Genomic DNA, 16558 nt, shown 5'->3' on the forward strand with positions numbered 1-16558 from the left:
GGCGGCTCCGGCCGGGGCGGGGCGGCGGCGGCGGCCGGCGGGGCATGCCCCGTCCGCGCAGCGCAGGAGCGGCCCCGCGCCCCCCCGCGCGGCCGGCGGAGGCAGGCGCGGCGGCGGCGCTGCCGCAGGGCTCTCCGGCCCCGCCGCCGCCCCGGAGCCGAGGCGCGGGCGCCCTGTGCGGGGCATGAAGTTGCGCCGGCGGCAGCGCGGCGGCGGGCGGAGCGGGGCGGGCGGCCCCGGCGGCGGCGTCTCCTCTGCGGGGCCGTAGCCCCGGGGCGGGCTCCGCCGCGCCTCGGCGAGCGGCGCTTCCCCTCGCCGGTGCCCCGCAGCCCTCCGCTCCCCGCCGCGGCTCGTCCGGCGAGCCCGGGGCCGGGCCGGGCCGGGGCGCGGCGCTCCCCGCGCAGACCCCGCGCCGTGGGATGTGCGCGCAGCGGCGGGCACCTGCCGGGCCGCTCCTCTAGCCCCTGCAGGCAGCACGGCGGCTGGCGGTGCCCCTCGGGAAGTTTGATGGCTTCTTTGAGGAGAGTCAAAGTCCTGCTGGTGTTAAACTTGATCGCGGTGGCTGGCTTCGTCCTCTTCCTGGCCAAGTGCAGACCCATCACGGCCAAGAGTGGCGACTCCTTCCATGACATCCATCCCAGGGCAGAAGTGGCCAACTTGACGGCCCACGGCATCAGCTCCATCCAGGATGCAGTGCTGAAGAGACTCTCCCTCCTAGAAGATATAGTCTACAGGCAGCTGAATGGTAGGAATAGTTCCGCTCTTAATGCCTTTTGGGTACGGTCGTGGGTGATGAATTCGAGGCAAAAAACGGGCGCACGGCTTGCTGGAAGTTTGTATGATAGAACCGTGCTTTTTCCTGTATTAGCGTGCAAACGGAGTCTCAACGGACTGAATCAATTTAGTATCTGGTTTCCAAGTTCAGTTTGTGTTTAAAGCTCAGAGTACCTTGCACAGGATGGGAGGAAATCCTAACAGCATAATGTTGCCTTTCAGGTTTATAGTAGTGGTCAGGAAATTACAGTGTCATGATTTCTGCATCAAATGAGAAGGGTGTTTGGTGGGTGAATGCGAGTTGGAGCAGCATGCTGTATATTGATTGAGGGAATGGCTTTTACTGCTACAGGGTTGTTTTTTTGGAAGGGAGTTTTTAAACAGCTGAAGTGTGTCGCATCATTTGAGTGCAGAAGGTCAGAAAGCAAAATGCTCTTTTTCTAGTAAGTTAAGCAAACTGTTCAGTATTTCCTATGGCTCAGCATTGACAGCTGCTAATTAAAATCTCAAGTAATGCTTCTCTTTATAGCGTAGCGAAGGGATTTCTATTAAAATCTCACCAGGTTCAGTAGTTCTGAGATGCAAAAAGGGAGTTTTAAAGATGCCGTGCAGGATATAGAAGCATGTTGTAAAGATGGAAGAAATCTAGGTGAGGTATCTAATTAAAACACTGACTGTGGAAGCTAATTTTTTTTAAATTGTTCCCCATAGATTCACAACTGGGAATGTAATTTCAGTCAAGAGTCCCGTTTATTGTCTCCAATCTCTGTAGCTTTAACAACTGCAAGCTTTCACATATCAGAATTAGCAGAGTTAATGTTTTTGGCAATGTCAGTGTGATTCCCTCTCTGAGTTTTGAATATGAAGCTAATGCATGATTCTGTGCTGTGTTGAACCGAAAGCTGGTATGCACCGTGTCTCCGTACTGAATCAGAGCTATTGCTGATTATACTTCTGCACCGAGGATGTGAGGCAGGTGCAGGAATGAAACATACCTTTCCTGGTGCATTGTAGTTGTCTCGGTGTCTGTGCTTTGTGGGGACAACACTGTACAAGGTGAGAAGTACTCAGCTGAGTAGGAAAGTGGGTTTTATATTGCTGCTTTATACACTTGCATGAAAAACCTGTCCTGCCTATGAAAGTGCCTTAACACCACAAGATGTTGAAGCCGCACTGTTGAGTGACAAACAAGGTGAAGCAAAAGAATAATGAGGAATGGGATAAAAAGCTGGGTGTTATTTACAATCAACTGTGAAACTGGCTGCTTTTGGATATGGCTACAGAAGAACTTTCCAGGAAGATTTAGGAACTTATTTAATAAGGGGCAATAGCTGCAGTTCAAGATAGGAGACCTCATATTAGGACCTTGGTATTGGACAAGTAATCATGATCATATCTACCATTCCTGCAAATACAGAGGGAGAAATTGTAAGTTATTACCTTTCTTCTGTGGAGATTAGTGCGGGACTCCCTGCTCCAATGTGCTCTGGGGGCTGCTTTTGGAGGTAGCTGGTGCTTGTAACAGGAGCTGCGAGCATAAGGAGAGCTCTGAATGTGCTGTCTCGTCTGTAGGCTGCTGTGGGCACTTGGGGTACGTTTACAGTGTGGTACAGGAGTCTGCTTAGGGCTGAAGAGCAGTCATGCTCCTAAAGACCAGGGGAGGCAGAGAAGTAATATGTATGTTGCCCATATCACAAATGTTTTCTTAGGGCAGGTAGAAAGCTTAGCACATAAATGTGACATCTTGTCTGGCCTCTGAGTACTGGGGTGATTTATAGCAGCACTGATGAGTCTGGCTAAAAAATAGCTCTGGCGTAGCAGTTATGTAACTTTGGGTCAAGTATATTTTTGGTACGTGTGATTTTTAGAAACGTACAATGTGCTGTGTTCTCTGACTGATGTCTGTGTGTTGTGCTTCAGCAAGATATGGGTTTAGAGCAAGGTGTGGGGGGCCAGGTGAACCCCCATCACCACCCACCAGCACTAAAAGGAAACAGTCAAGTGTGCTGAGACAGTCCACAGGACTGAGGATGCGGAGGCAGCTGGTGGGGGCCAGCTTCCCCACCAGGAGTTTTCTGTGCCCATATCGGTGTTCATTCTGGGTACTTGAAGTATACCTAAAGCTAAAATCCTACTGCTCGCTTGAAGCATGCAAATATGAGTTCACTTCTTTTTTTTTTTTGCTTTCAGGATAGGGAAGTTGCATGCTGGTGTGAAATGTCTAACAAAACCTGCCGTATGCTCTTAGACAAGCTCCCGGCAAAACGAATCCATCAAGAGAATTCTCTTTCTGTTGCGTTTTGTTTTAAATCTCATCTGTGGTTTAGCACGTACAAAATATTATAATGTGGTATCCTATAGTGTAGCACGTGGAAAGCTTCAGGGAGCATCAGGAAGCATTTGGCCAAAGAGCAAAACTAAACCACAGTTTGAGTACAATCAGCTATGGATTTTTTTTCTGCATTATAGGACTTGGCTGGATTTCAGTGGGAGTTGAAGCCATTTCTAAAAAACTGAATCTCTTAAAAAGCTCTATCCTGTAAAGATCAAATGAGCAATCTGATCGTACCATTGCTGTGTTTTTGTTTCTTGAATCATGTAATGTAAAGCATATTGGAAATAACATCTCTCTCTGGTATGGCAACCCTCAATTTGTATGTACGTATACTTACTTATTTCTGTAAGTATTGGCCGTGAAAACAAGCTGAACAACACTGCCTCAGGTCTGGTAAAGGAACTATTTTACACAATCATTCCTTTTGAATGACATTTCTCTGCAGCACCATTCTGGAAATAACACTGGGCCTCCTCTTAGTCCTCTTTGTGCAAGAAGAGCTGTCCCAAATGTGGCCCAATCTGTCTCCTACAATGACTCCTCGCTTTCCAGGTGATGCACCTTGCTGGTCTTGTAGTGTTTTCCAGCTGGGGTTGCAGTTGCACAAAGCTGCATTGTATCAACCGTGGGATGCTTGTTTCAGACAGTGGTTGAAGGAGTGCCTTGGGGTTGCTGAATGGGATCGGGGAGTCATCACAGCAGACGGTGGCCTTGCTTAGTTTTCTCCTTGCATAAATTATCTGTGAGAAGACTTGCATTTGTCCAATCAGACGGTTGGTCTTTTTTTGGCCTAAAACTGATTGATAACTGTATGTGTGCTTTGTTCTTTCTGGAAGTTTATTATATTATTGCTCCTTAGTTCATTGCACAAGTCTTGTGGGTTTTACTTTTTGCTTTTCTGTTGCTTTTTGCTGGTCTCTAATTGGATGGCTCCCACAGGGGAAAAGAAGTATGAGGGTGCCCTTTGAAATGGAGGGTTTTGTATGTGCATGCACTTATCTGAGAATTCAGAGGATTTTTAATTTCTGTAGTCACTTTTATGGATGGAATTTTCTTGTTCAGCAGATGTTCAGAGAAAGCTAATGAAGGCCTGGAAGGAATGTGTGTGTTTTACTCTGGGTATTAACTACAATTTGTCTTTTTGATCCAAACCTAATTTTTTGTGTGCTGACATTTACATAAGCAAAATTTGTGGTCCAGATTATCTCCAACTTTATGGAGATTCACACAAATGAACTTTTCAGTTGGGTCTGTGTTTACAAAGAGAAGGTTTCTGTGGTTATGTGACAAACCAGTTAGCTAGTGAGGAGCTGGAGTGAATAAAGACTCAGAAGAGAGCATTCACCTCCTGCCACAACCATGGGCTTCCTGGGCAGCGCTGGGAGAAGTCTTTGATTTACCCAACCCTCTCCCTCCAGAGGAGTTTGAGAAATACTGCATTTGTAGGATCCTGAGACAGCAAAGGTGGGCCGACTTTTTAACATCAGTGGTATACAGGATCAGTGAAGTGACTTGAGAAAAGCTGCAGTTTGCCTCATGAAACAGCGTACAAATATTTTGCTCACCATAAGGCTTCTCTCAGTGGGACGCGTCCCGTGTCAGTTGCATGGTGAGAAGCTGCTCATCTCCCCTTCCTACAAGCAATGGCCTTGGGGGAATTGCCCAGGTAGCTTTTGTCTGGCTGTGTTTCTTCTTCCTTGAACTCTTGCAATACTCTCCTCAACCTCCCTTTGTCCTTTTGAAGTTGTGCTTGATCCCACCCTGGGTGTAGGAAAGGGAAATGTTCACGGCAGTACAGCATACATTCACTGCCCTCCCCAGAAGGGGAGAGGATAAGGCTGGTGCATTCCTTCAGTGGTGCCTGCCCAAGGTAGGAGAAGCGTTGAAAAGTTGGACATCTGCTGCTAAGGCACTGAGAGGCTGGTAGGATGTATAGGGTCAATAAGCAGGTTTCCTTACGTGTGCAGAGTGCTGGAGCTGCACCAAGGTTGAGTATTCATCCCAGGTAGGAGGAAGGAACCTGGATCTGATTTTTTGTGTTCGTTTTTTGTCTCTATCCTTCTGAGTCTGATCCTGCCCAAAAGTGGGCAATCCCCCATTCTAAATGCTGTTCGCCAGAAGCTCTTAAAGTCAATATATAAATAGTCATTAAATAGTGCTGCTAGTTTGAGAATAAGTACAGAAGGGAGAGTACTCTAAATAAACCCTTGGTTTGCATGTGGGGAAGCCATCATCCATATCTACCATAGCTGAGCACCTTAAACAAATATAAGCATATCGGTTCTGCTGGTCACTGGTGATCCAAAGAACCTTCCACCCAGCCACCTCCCAGGTGTGCTGGGGTAGACACCTCCATGTCTGCTTGTACATGTTCAGCAGAGGTCTGGGTCTTAGATTAAAGCCTCCAAGGAGCATGAAGGCTATAAACTCCCTCTCTAGTGCGTTTAGGTTGGTACACAACAACAGCTGGATCTAGTAAGTGCTCAGCTGCCTGGAAGCCAATGAGACAGGAATGATGTGGTATCTTTCTGAGTAGTGTGGAAAAAAAAAATTTTTTTACTTCAACCTAAATATTAGTAAGAGAGAAAACACTGTGAAAGGGTACTGCTGACTCATCCTAAGCTCTTCTTTTAAATTTTATTTTGTAAACTCACAACAGATTATGTGTAAGATCAGGGAGAATAAAAGCTATCTGCAAATTGTTGTAAACGAGAGGCCAGTGATGAAGAACCACTGAAGCTGGCCAAAATATGGGTGAGCAGAGAGGGTTTTTTCTCTTCATGCTAAAGAAGTGCACAGAGAGTAAACTGCTGCTTTACCAAATGTTAAAAGTTGAGAAGAACTTTAAATTCCTTGATGGTTAAATAAGCCTATGTTCATTTTTTAAACAAGCTTGCATCTGTGCTTTTGCACATGGAATTATTTGCACGTGCTGAGATATGAACAAGTGCATGCCAGCAGCCTCCCTGCATACAGATTGTGCTCTGGTCTGCTTATCCAATTAGGAGATTAACTTCGTGAGGGCTGCATATGGAGATTGAGGCTGATACTGAAACACAGCCTTTTGCATGGTCTTGCTATCCCCCTTCTAAAATGGCACTTAATTAACTTAAAACACTTTAGAGATATGTGGGTTTACTTTGCATAAGGATAAGATAGTGCTTATCTTCTATAACACTTATCATCCTCTAAGTACATTACAAACTTAGCTAACTACTGAGTATAAAAATTATATATGTAAATAAGGCAGATTAAAAGCAGTTCTATCAGCCATTTAGTAGTATGTAATAGTGTTAACACCCACAGACTAGTAAAATAGAGATTGTAACAGGTAGGTAATATATTAACTAAAATGCTAAGAAATTCTCTGATTAAGATAAACCACTAAATGTAAATAATTGAGAGTAGGGAAATGCTGTTTGTAGGCAGAAGGGCCCAAACTTTAATCATGTTAATGAAATAAAATAGCTCTTTATATGAGCACAGCTTTGCTGGGTGAAATCCTTTGATATAAGAAATGATGATGTGGAGATAAAGTGATACACTGTAGGGATGTGACTACTGTATTAACTGTTGGTCATCACACAGGATCTGATATGCTGTTTCCCTTATCTACCCCACTACCATGATGTTTCTGAAGTAGAAACTAACTGTATTATTTTGTATAACCTTATATAGCTACTTGATAAAAATTGCAGCTTTAGTATTTATTATATACCTAACAGATCTGGTTGCCATATTCCGCATTAGGAATAATGCATATTGTCCAGATGCAGTGCATACTTTTAGAAGCTCTCAGCTTAAACTTGCTTACTGCAGGAGAGTGGTCGGCATAGGCTCGAGCCACCTGAGAGCTGCTGTCTGTAAATTTTTCTTACCAGGTTCATGGAAATTGGGTCTGATACTGATCAAAGAATGAATAAAAGAAATACTTCTTAGAGAAATAATAGAGTTAAAAGATGAGGCTTCACATAGTCATTTAGAAGCATCTGGAAGCTTAGACGTTAATGTGACATTTAGTTTACAACCTGGCTGGCTAGGAACTGATAGATAATTTTTATTTTCGATAGTTGTTTGGCATCATCATCTGAATATTCACCGTCACTGGCAATGAATGAGTAATAAACCACTAACACATTTATCATGCAGAGGCAACACAAGATTCATGAGATGCAACAGCAATGACTAGAAAATAGTGACAATGTTGGTATTTTATTCTTGCATATTAATTCAGGTCTGCTGGAATGGAGAAACAGAACCTTACCACGATGGTAAAATTTACAAAAGTATGTTAGATTTACGCCACCAAATTAGTTAGGCAGATTTTAGGAATATTTTAGGAAACAGAAAAAAAAAAGGTGATGTAATTATCTGTATTACAATATTATTTCCAAGCCTCAGTCTGGATCAGGGGTGTACTGTTGTATCTCCAGTAAGAGACATTTGGAATTGGATGCATTTGGCAAAACATGGGCATCTAGTGACATTTCAGTGCCTGAAGGCATCCTTCCTGGCTTCCAGCTGCCACTCCAGAAGGGCACGACTCAGCCGTCGGTGGAGTGTCACATCTGCTGGGCTCGCACAGCATCTTGGATACCCTGAGGCCTTTCGGATGGCAGCAGGCATTGCTGAGATGACAGAGTCCCATGCTTGCCGGCTTGGAGATCTTCTGCTTTGATCAGGGAGGACAGACGGATGAAGTTGGCTTTAGGCATATGCTGTCAATGCGCTTGGATTTTGGGGAGTCCTTCTGGTCTACTCTTGGCCACCATCTTCCCTCATTACTTCCCTCCTGGCAGAAAGCACATGCATTTCTAATGAGAAAATGCTGTGTGCAGCCTGTAAGCAAATCTACCTGTTAATAAGGCATAGCACAAAACAAAATAGAAATGAGTCTTCTCAGGTAATTAAAAAGGTTTTACTCATTATGTGATTTATGCCACTATCTTTATCTAAAACTGAACAATCTGGTCCAGATGTTACGGCAGGCTGGCAGACTGCCAGTTCCCAGCTTCTACAGATACGCCTGGATGCCAGGGTAGGTGAGGACGTTCTGCATGTTGAAATATTAAACTTAAAAGGCAGACTTTTTTTGGTAAGATGTCCTTATTGAAGTCTGCAAAGGGCTGTTCAAACTGAATACGCATAGTATTGACCCTACTGTGAGTCAACAGCAGTGATTCAACTTCAGTAATGTATCTTAGTGGTACAATATTATTTTTCCTAAACAGTTTTGGGAGTACTAGCAACCATATTTTCTAGCCCCCAATCCCTGTGGTCAAATTTCTTCAAGAAATTGTCAAATGCTTTACATCTTATTGCTACAAGCATAGCTAGTTCTGCCTATAAATCTAATAGCTATCGACCCACATTCTGACATTCACTGATGGCTATCTAAAAATAATGCGGTAATGATGCAATGAGAGCCCTACGTAAAACATTACGTGCAAGGAGAGTGCTATGCTGAGCCTTGCTCTGCTGTCATTGAGCGATTATACATCGTGCTTCTGATGCAGTCTTAGGGCTTTGATGCTTGTGTTGGTGGGGAGGTGCAAAGTTATCTGGAAAAGACAGACAATTCCCTAAAATCAGGAGTGAATTGGATAAAAATCACTGTTTGCTTTTTCCTTTTTAAAAACCTGATGATCTGCGCTCGCATGCCTCTCGCTGTGTAATGAGTGCCAGTTCCTATGATACTGCCCTCTCAGGGATTCGCTCCCTGTCATTCACTCGGATACCTTGATACCCACAGGCAGCGATGCTAAAGGCTATCTGTTGTATTACAGCACTTGTTCAGTCTTGGAACGGGAAATACGTAGAGCTTCACAGGATCTGTAATGTGGGAGTAATACGATAACTCTTGGTAAATTTTTTGTTTTTTAAATAGGGATCTTCCTAGGTTGTCTGACCCAGGCTGGTGTGTAAGAGCACCACTCTTCCCACTGATAGGGAAAATGAAAGATGTCTTAAAAGCTGGGGCTGTCATACATAGTAAACCACCGCTTCTTACTGCACAGCTGGCATGCCTTGTTGCACCTGATTACTTAATTTTGAGCACAGTAAAACCAACTGTGTGATGTGTCAGCATTTGACGCTGAGGAAGGAAAGGGAATCCTTTGTCCCTCTTCGCTCTAGTACCCTCAGTTTACGTGCAAGCGGAAGTGTCTTGTGTTCCTTCCTGTGGTTTGAAGTGCGGTTGCTCAGCACTAGCACTTCTCAGGGGTCTGCTGTGTGCTGCCTTTGGGCCCTTGAGCATCCTTTGTCTCCCTGACCCCATTCCCCAGCACCCGAATGGGGTACAGGATTTTCTTTTCTCCCATCTCCTCTACGTAACAGTAGGGCTTTTTTGTGTTTGTAGGCAATGGAAATCTAAATTGCTTTTCCTTAGTGTGTCTAAGTGCTGCTGAGATACAGAAGGCAGAAAACCATTACAAGAGAAAAATCAACAGTAGATTAACAGACACCAGCAGTGCCTTGGCTGAGTTATTTTGGGTGTTTCCTCAAACTGCAGAGAGCATGAGAGAGTCAAGCAAGGTCTCTACCTGACGGTTATCAGAATTTATTTAACCTTTGTTTTAATCTTCATTTGCTCGTGTAGTATTTTGGGCAGTGTAACAGCCCACCGTGGCTATGCATGTTTGCAGAACGTAAAGATGAAGCGAGAAGGTTAATTTTAAAATGAAACAGAATTTCTTTCTGGGTCTTTGCCTATATTACACCTTAAATTAAATCATGAGAGCACTCATTTTTGCACCAAATTACTACAAATTCTTCCAAAACAATTGCTTGATCATACTCTAAAAACATAAAGCAAAGGAGGGAAAAAAAAAGTGAAAAGCCATTTAACGATATTTTAGGGCTTGCTTATATTCTGTTGTTGCATTTAAAATAATTTTTGCTGACCTTTGTGTGTTTTTAGTGTGTACCACCTTTAGTGAAGTGCGCTGGAACATTGAATGCTGTTAATAGCTTGGAACATAAAACCCCTGTTCTGCTAGGTTTTATTTCAGTTTTTCATATTTGCACTGACATGACAATAATAGTAATAACCATTGCACTCATCTAAACCTGTAGTCAAGGCTGGGGCCATGTTGTGCTTTGTCCTTTGCTAAGTGTAGACCAAACACCATGATGTGGAACTTCAGTTTGCTTGAAGTTGTTATTCATGTAATCAGAAGGGACTGGCGTCACTATTAAGGGCACCAGGCATCAGTAGGAAAGGCTTAGGTGTCAGTTTTTCTTCCAACATTTTGTGTGATGCTGGACAAGTCACTTAGCATAATATTAGGAAAAAATTTACTAGTTAGGCATTCAAGTTCTGTCATGTATTACTGAGTGAGTGTCTTAAGGGCAGAGAGATATGAAGAGGTTTATATATGGGAAATGGTATGAGAACAAAGAAAAAGTGGCAGATGGGTTTTGATGATTTGAAAATATTTGGAGTTAAGAGGTAGGAACAGAAAAAGTGAGAAAGAATAGGAGAGATCTTTGCCTCCCTTCTTATTCCTTACCACAACAAATGATTGGAATATAGCCTTAATTAAGTGATTACCACTTGCTTACATGAAGACCCTGCCCAGTGGCCCTGGCTGGTTCATGTCCCATATATTTGGTGCTGTAAACCAGTGAGAAACAGGCCATTCCCAAACCGCTTATCATTTAGTGAGATAAATCATGCAACAGAATGAGGCAGAAGATGGGGGAGAATTAGACCTAATGTTGTGTTAATTCCCCGTGGCTTTTGGATTTAAAACTCAAGTTGGTTTAAATCTGTATTAATTATATGTCAACTAGGTTGAAGGGGAGATGTGTAAGAAAATGAAATAATAGAGCAGGAAGATGTGCAAGCAAAGTGGGAGGGAGGGAGGGAGAGAGGGAGAACTGCGGTAACAGTGAGAGCAGAAGGTAGGGGTGCGGTTTCATCCAGGAGCAACATGCTGAGCCAAGTCATGCAGCTGAAGGGTCTCTGTGGGCTTTGAGGGCTGGGGAGGGGGCAAGCAGCAGCTTCTATCTGTGTACTTCCTCAGGGTTTCTGCCTCCAGAAGCTTTACTTGCCCCTGTGAGTTACAGGGGCAGCTTCAACATTTGGTTCAAAATTAGGAAAATATCCACCATGCACCAATTCATAAAGGGACATGCAGTGGGATCATGGTTGTGGGAAGGTGGGGGGACCAGAAGTCTCAATTTGAAGGAGCAGATGCTTGTGGTGGGGCAGGTGCTCTTTGGATAAAGCTGATTTGATTGACCGTGTGCCGTGCCCAAAGGACAGAGCTGGTTTTTAAGTTCTGCAGGTGGAGGTCAGAAACAAAACTGCAGTATCTGGAGAAATAAATGAATAATTAACCTAGTGGGCCAGGGATGGGTGAGCTGCTTTCTCTGACATGAAGGGGGACAGTTCAAACGTGGTGCTGTTTGATTAGTCCTTGTGGTATGAAGGGACAGTATGACAGCTGGATCATGCAGATTTATGGGCATGGAGACAGCTTTCATTTAGAAATCTGCCCCTGTCAGGAGCGTCTAAAGGTAGTTACTGGCTTTTACAATGTCTTACATGGAAGGTGTTACTGGGGTCAGGTCATATTGACTTCAGTTGTCTTTGGATCAAGCACTGAATCCATAAGTGACTTTCTGGGGGAGTTTAATAGCTGTTCTGCACAGACATAAAAGGGGTTAGACAGTAAAATGGTATTTTACACTTTTATCAGTCTTTTCTCAGGAAGTTGCTCAACTTCCAAATACTAATTAATGCTATGTTCCTTCCACAAATTTTCCTCCCTACTGATGCTGCCTGTTTGATCCTGTAGAACAGCATCAGACCTTGCAAATTAGAACCGGCTGGCAGGCTACAATGAGGAAAGAAGCAATGAATGGAAAGGAATAAAACTTGGACATCACATCCCAATTTGAGGCATCCAGCATAATTTATGCTCTTTGTGCAGCTCTTTGCTAAACCCTGGAATTCCCTTGAATGTCCGGCTCTGATTGTAATTACTGGAACTGCATGTCCAGAAATACCCAGCTCCCATTACAGTTACTGGAGTTGGATAACCAAAGTCATTAATTAATTCCAAAGCTGCAGATGCATCTTAGATAGCATCTTACTCTGAGGCTGCCCAGCCTTTTCTATCATGAGAAACGGCTTTAATTTGTTTACAATTTTTCCAGTTTGGTCAGATGGTCAGATATTGTCAAGATCATGTTTATCTTTAATCCCAGCAAACTGGTCCAGACGTTTTTGAAATGATGTATGAGAAAAACGTGTACCATTGTTCCCATGGAGAGACAAAAGCTAGTACAAAGGGAAAAGGAGTGGAGGGACTGAACTGGCAGCTCCAAAAAAATGGGTCTGAGAAACCATGGGAGCAGACAAGGGGGGAGATGAGAACGCTGTGATGGGTGGGCAACATGGGAATTGGTGGGGAGAGGGACTGTGGGACAAGGTATCCAGGCAGGGAGCAGTGGCCCCAGGGAGCGGGGGGTCCTGGAGGTATCTCTGTTTTCCTACAGGAAATGTTTGAATGCTGTGCAGTTACAACAAAAACAATGGTTTTGTTACAAGTAGTGGAAAAATGTCCATGTGCAAAAAAAGTGTTATTTTCAACTTGATATTTTATATAAATGAAGTACAACTAAAAAGATAGGTTACTTCCAGAAACCTTCATGCCAAATGTGGTTCTTGGGTATTTTTGCTGGTTTGACGATTAAAGTGTTAGCCATGTAGAGCATTTAGAAGATGCGTGGGTATAAAGCCAGGGCAGGTATTATTAACTGTGTAAAGCGAAACAATACAGTCACTGTGGAAAAATTACAGGTTTTGTGCTGGAGCAGATATTTAACCTTTGTTTTTACAACTCCAGAAATGAAGCAGTTTGTTTCTTAATGTAGACTTAATGCTCAAAGTGTATGCTGACTGGATTTTCACATCTGAATGTATGAAATGCTGGGCTATTAAAATCTGTTTTAACGATCTCTTTTCCCATAACTCCTAATATTTGCCATTTACTAATTATGATGTGCCTAAGTAGTTCTCATTTGCAGTAGGTATTTTAAATGCTGCAGCTGTCCTAGTTTCAAGCTAGCTGCTAGTGACTTATTTTTTTATGTCTGAGAATTGTGTAGTATTGGTGATTTTTTGCAGGTTGGCATTAAATGCTTGCCTCATACTCTTCTTCATTAGACGGGTTTTGATATACAGGTCCCCAGTAGAAGCAGAAATAGTTAGATTTGGCAGAGGAGCAGCAGCGCTGGAGGACACATATATTTGCAGTGAGCATTGGTTTGTGGCATAAACTCATGCCGAGTCAGTGAGGGCATACTGCAGGGGTGGTTGGGCTGGAGCACTTTTTGATTTGGGAGTTCCTGCTCTATTTGTCTTTTTTTTTTTTTTAAATCCTTAGGATTTTCCAACAAGTTTATAATATGGGAAATGTGGTTGTTTGAAAGGTAGCAGCGTGGGCAGCAGCTTTGCAAGCTTCCCAAGTGGCGTATGAGGAAGAAAAAGGTAGGGTGTTTTTTTCATGGTCCATTTTGCTGTTCCAAGGGCCAGTGTGATGGAGCCATGTGAACTGGTTTAAGGCCCCACAGATGTTGTGAGGCCATTGACCTTATAGTCTGATGGACCTCCCTGCAAAACAGAGAGCCGAGAATGCAAGAAAAGTGGTAATAAAAAAGAACAACTTGTAAAGTGTAGGTTTGGAAGTAGGGACTGTACTTGAAGAAAAAAGGGAAATATGCAACTCAGAACAATTTAGATACTCTGCAAGCAAAGAAAGCCTGTTAACTCAGTTGTCTGTCCTCTTTGCATTTCGTCTTACCTTGAATTTTACCTGTTGGTTTTTTTCTTCTTTTTTCTTAATCCCATTTCTCAATCACCTTCACCAGAGGCAATTCCAGCTGTGACTTGACAGCTACTACTCCCTCTTCTCCAGCATGTGCTGCCAAAAATTCCAGTTGATTTTAGGGCTTAAGGTACAGTGCTGTCTATTTTCTGTATTTCTTCCTACTTTAAAATGATACATATTAATATTAATAATGCTCTTTCCAAGAGAAGCCTCCAGGCCTATTGCAATTACGTTTTTTTAAACCTCAGTTTTTGACAGGTATGTCCTGGCAGTAAACACAGCTTATAAGCATGTCCCAGAATATGGGCAGTGCTTTAGGGTTAGGTGCAGCGGACAGTACTCAAGTCTGGAACCAAACCCTTAAACTCTTAAGGAAGCTTGAATGTAAGTGAAGGCTTTGAATAGAATCTTTTCACTTTGCATCCTGTGAAATAATTCCTTCTGACTTGGAAGAAGAGACTGTGGTACCAGGGGCACAATGTGCTGCAGTTCCTTCTTGTGCTGAACTTTGCCAACCAGCAACAGTTCCTCCTGCACAGACCTAATGTGGTTACATATTTGCTGAGTTTATTTCTTGCTTCTTAGCCATAGGTTCTCTTTCTGCTGTCTAGAAGGCAGAATGCTGCTGCTGTTAAAGGCAGCATCAGACCTACAGCCTGCCTCTTTCCTCCAGAAGTTAAAAAAAAATGCTGCTATTTTTCCTTTTTTTGCCTACTCCTTCCTTTGTATTTCTCACACCTCTATGCTGAGCCTTGGCTTAAAACCTTAAGAGTTGAAACTCAAGAAGTTGGGGGAGAAAAACCTGATCTAGGAGTCTTCTGACTGGAATAGGATGAAGTTGCACAGTTGTGAGTTAGGAGAACTTTGCTGAACATGCTGTGTCAGGGTCTTGTACCAGGTGATTATCTTCAGAGGTGCACAAGGCAAATGCTTTTCCAGTCTTAGGAAATTCCTTTATACGTGAATTTTAAAATGCTGATTTTTTTTTTTTTTTTTTTAAAAACAAAATAGCGGATGGGAGCATTCAAGCAATAATGAAATTCTTGTGGTTCATTTTCTTTGACTCATTTTTTGGACGTTATTAAATAAAACCTTTTCAGTATTTCCTTTCTGTGAGCACTGGACTTTCTTTTCATGCCCTTAGTTGCATTTTCTGCAGTATGAATACTCAATCCTGCTAGGCCCCCAGATCTTTCCTAAAAGGAGCCGAGCAGCAGCAGTCATCCTGCAATCTGCAGGAGCCCAGGGTACCCAAGCCCTATAGGAAAGCTCAGCTCCCCCCACAGTGGTCCCTCACGTGTTCAGTGATCTAGGCTGAAATTAGAAGAAGCTGCTTGGTTCAATCAGCATGAACGTTTTCTGTGAGTTTGTATGGGGAGAGCTCAAACCTCTGATAGTGTTTAAAACCCTGTAGCCTAGCCTGTCTAAATTGTAAATTCTTCTGATGAGTGGATGCTGCCTGCATCCCTTCATATGGGTGGGTTTGGGAAAAACCAAAGGAACTTGCTTTCATCATTATGGGTGCAAGCTGCATTGTTTCCAGGGACTTCAGTGGGGTTAGGATCAGGCTTGTCTTACGTGCTTTATTAATTGGCAGTACGAATTGGAAGGCTTTATGTTAGGTTAAAGAAATAAAAAGGTAGGGCCTAATTTTCAGGCTGAAATTGGTATGAGTTGGGCTTCTCTCACATCAGTCCCTTGAGCTTTTACTTCAAGACATTTTTTTTTTTCCTCCCCCCCCCCAGGTCACAAAGACCTTTTGATTCCATTTTCAATGTGTTATCCGTCAGGTACTTGGACTTGTAGCTATGTACCAAATTCAGAACTAACTGTATGGCAGTTACCTTGCAAGCTTTCATTCATTTTTCATGTTTCAGGTTTTTTTGACAGGTAAATACAGTTTCATATTTATACCCATGCCAGGAATAAACCAAATTAGTCTGAAATTAGCCTTTGCTCTTACAATGCTTTACACGTTTCTAATATTGAGGAGATAAGGAAGGAGACAAGCAAACCTGCTTTGAAGATGAGCTGATTTCCATAGCAGGCAGAGTGACCTACTTAAAGGGAGGGGGAGAACGAGCAGAGTTTAAAATGGGTTCTTTATTTATTTATATACTTTTAAAGTATCTGCATCAGTGCTCCCTTGGCTGAGCCCTCTCCTGACACTCACCTGATAGAGGGTTAAAGAACTTGGAGCTGAAGAAATGTTGTTTGTCCTTCAAGAGTCCCCTTTATATTAAAGACTTGTGTTGGCATTGCAGCTGGGGTAGAATTGTGTGGCTCAGTGCAGAAGCATTTGGTAGATGACAAGATTCAGACAGGGCTTTGGGGAAATGTTAATCACAGTCTAACATTTGTAGGAAATCCACTTCATTGCTTCACTTAAACGAGAAGGAGCAGCGTGCCTTGCTTTGGGGGTCTTGAGCATCATGCTGAAGAGCATGGGATGTTTGGGAACATCCTCATGGAGAATTGCCAAATGGCACAGCAGGTCCGGAAATCCCCCAGTAGATGGGTTGGATTAGCAGCTGGGTGATGAGGTGCATTTGCTTCTATTTATACACTGTGCTGGTTTTGGCTGGGATAGAGTTAATTTTATTCATAG

The 16558-nt window shown here is 43.2% G+C and overlaps 1 protein-coding gene across 1 annotated transcript in view; it reads left to right on the forward strand.

Annotated features, from left to right (window-relative positions):
- The first annotated feature begins 507 nt into the window (after positions 1-507).
- GALNT17 (polypeptide N-acetylgalactosaminyltransferase 17) overlaps positions 508-16558 on the forward strand; it is a 217140-nt gene continuing 201089 nt past the window's right edge. Inside the window, exon 1 of the mRNA XM_075719882.1 lies at positions 508-745. Within this exon, the coding sequence (XP_075575997.1) occupies positions 508-745 (238 nt within the window). The remainder of the gene's footprint in view (positions 746-16558) is intronic.

Source organism: Pelecanus crispus, chromosome 12 (genome assembly GCF_030463565.1).
Source record: "Pelecanus crispus isolate bPelCri1 chromosome 12, bPelCri1.pri, whole genome shotgun sequence".
NCBI lineage: Eukaryota > Metazoa > Chordata > Aves > Pelecaniformes > Pelecanidae > Pelecanus > Pelecanus crispus.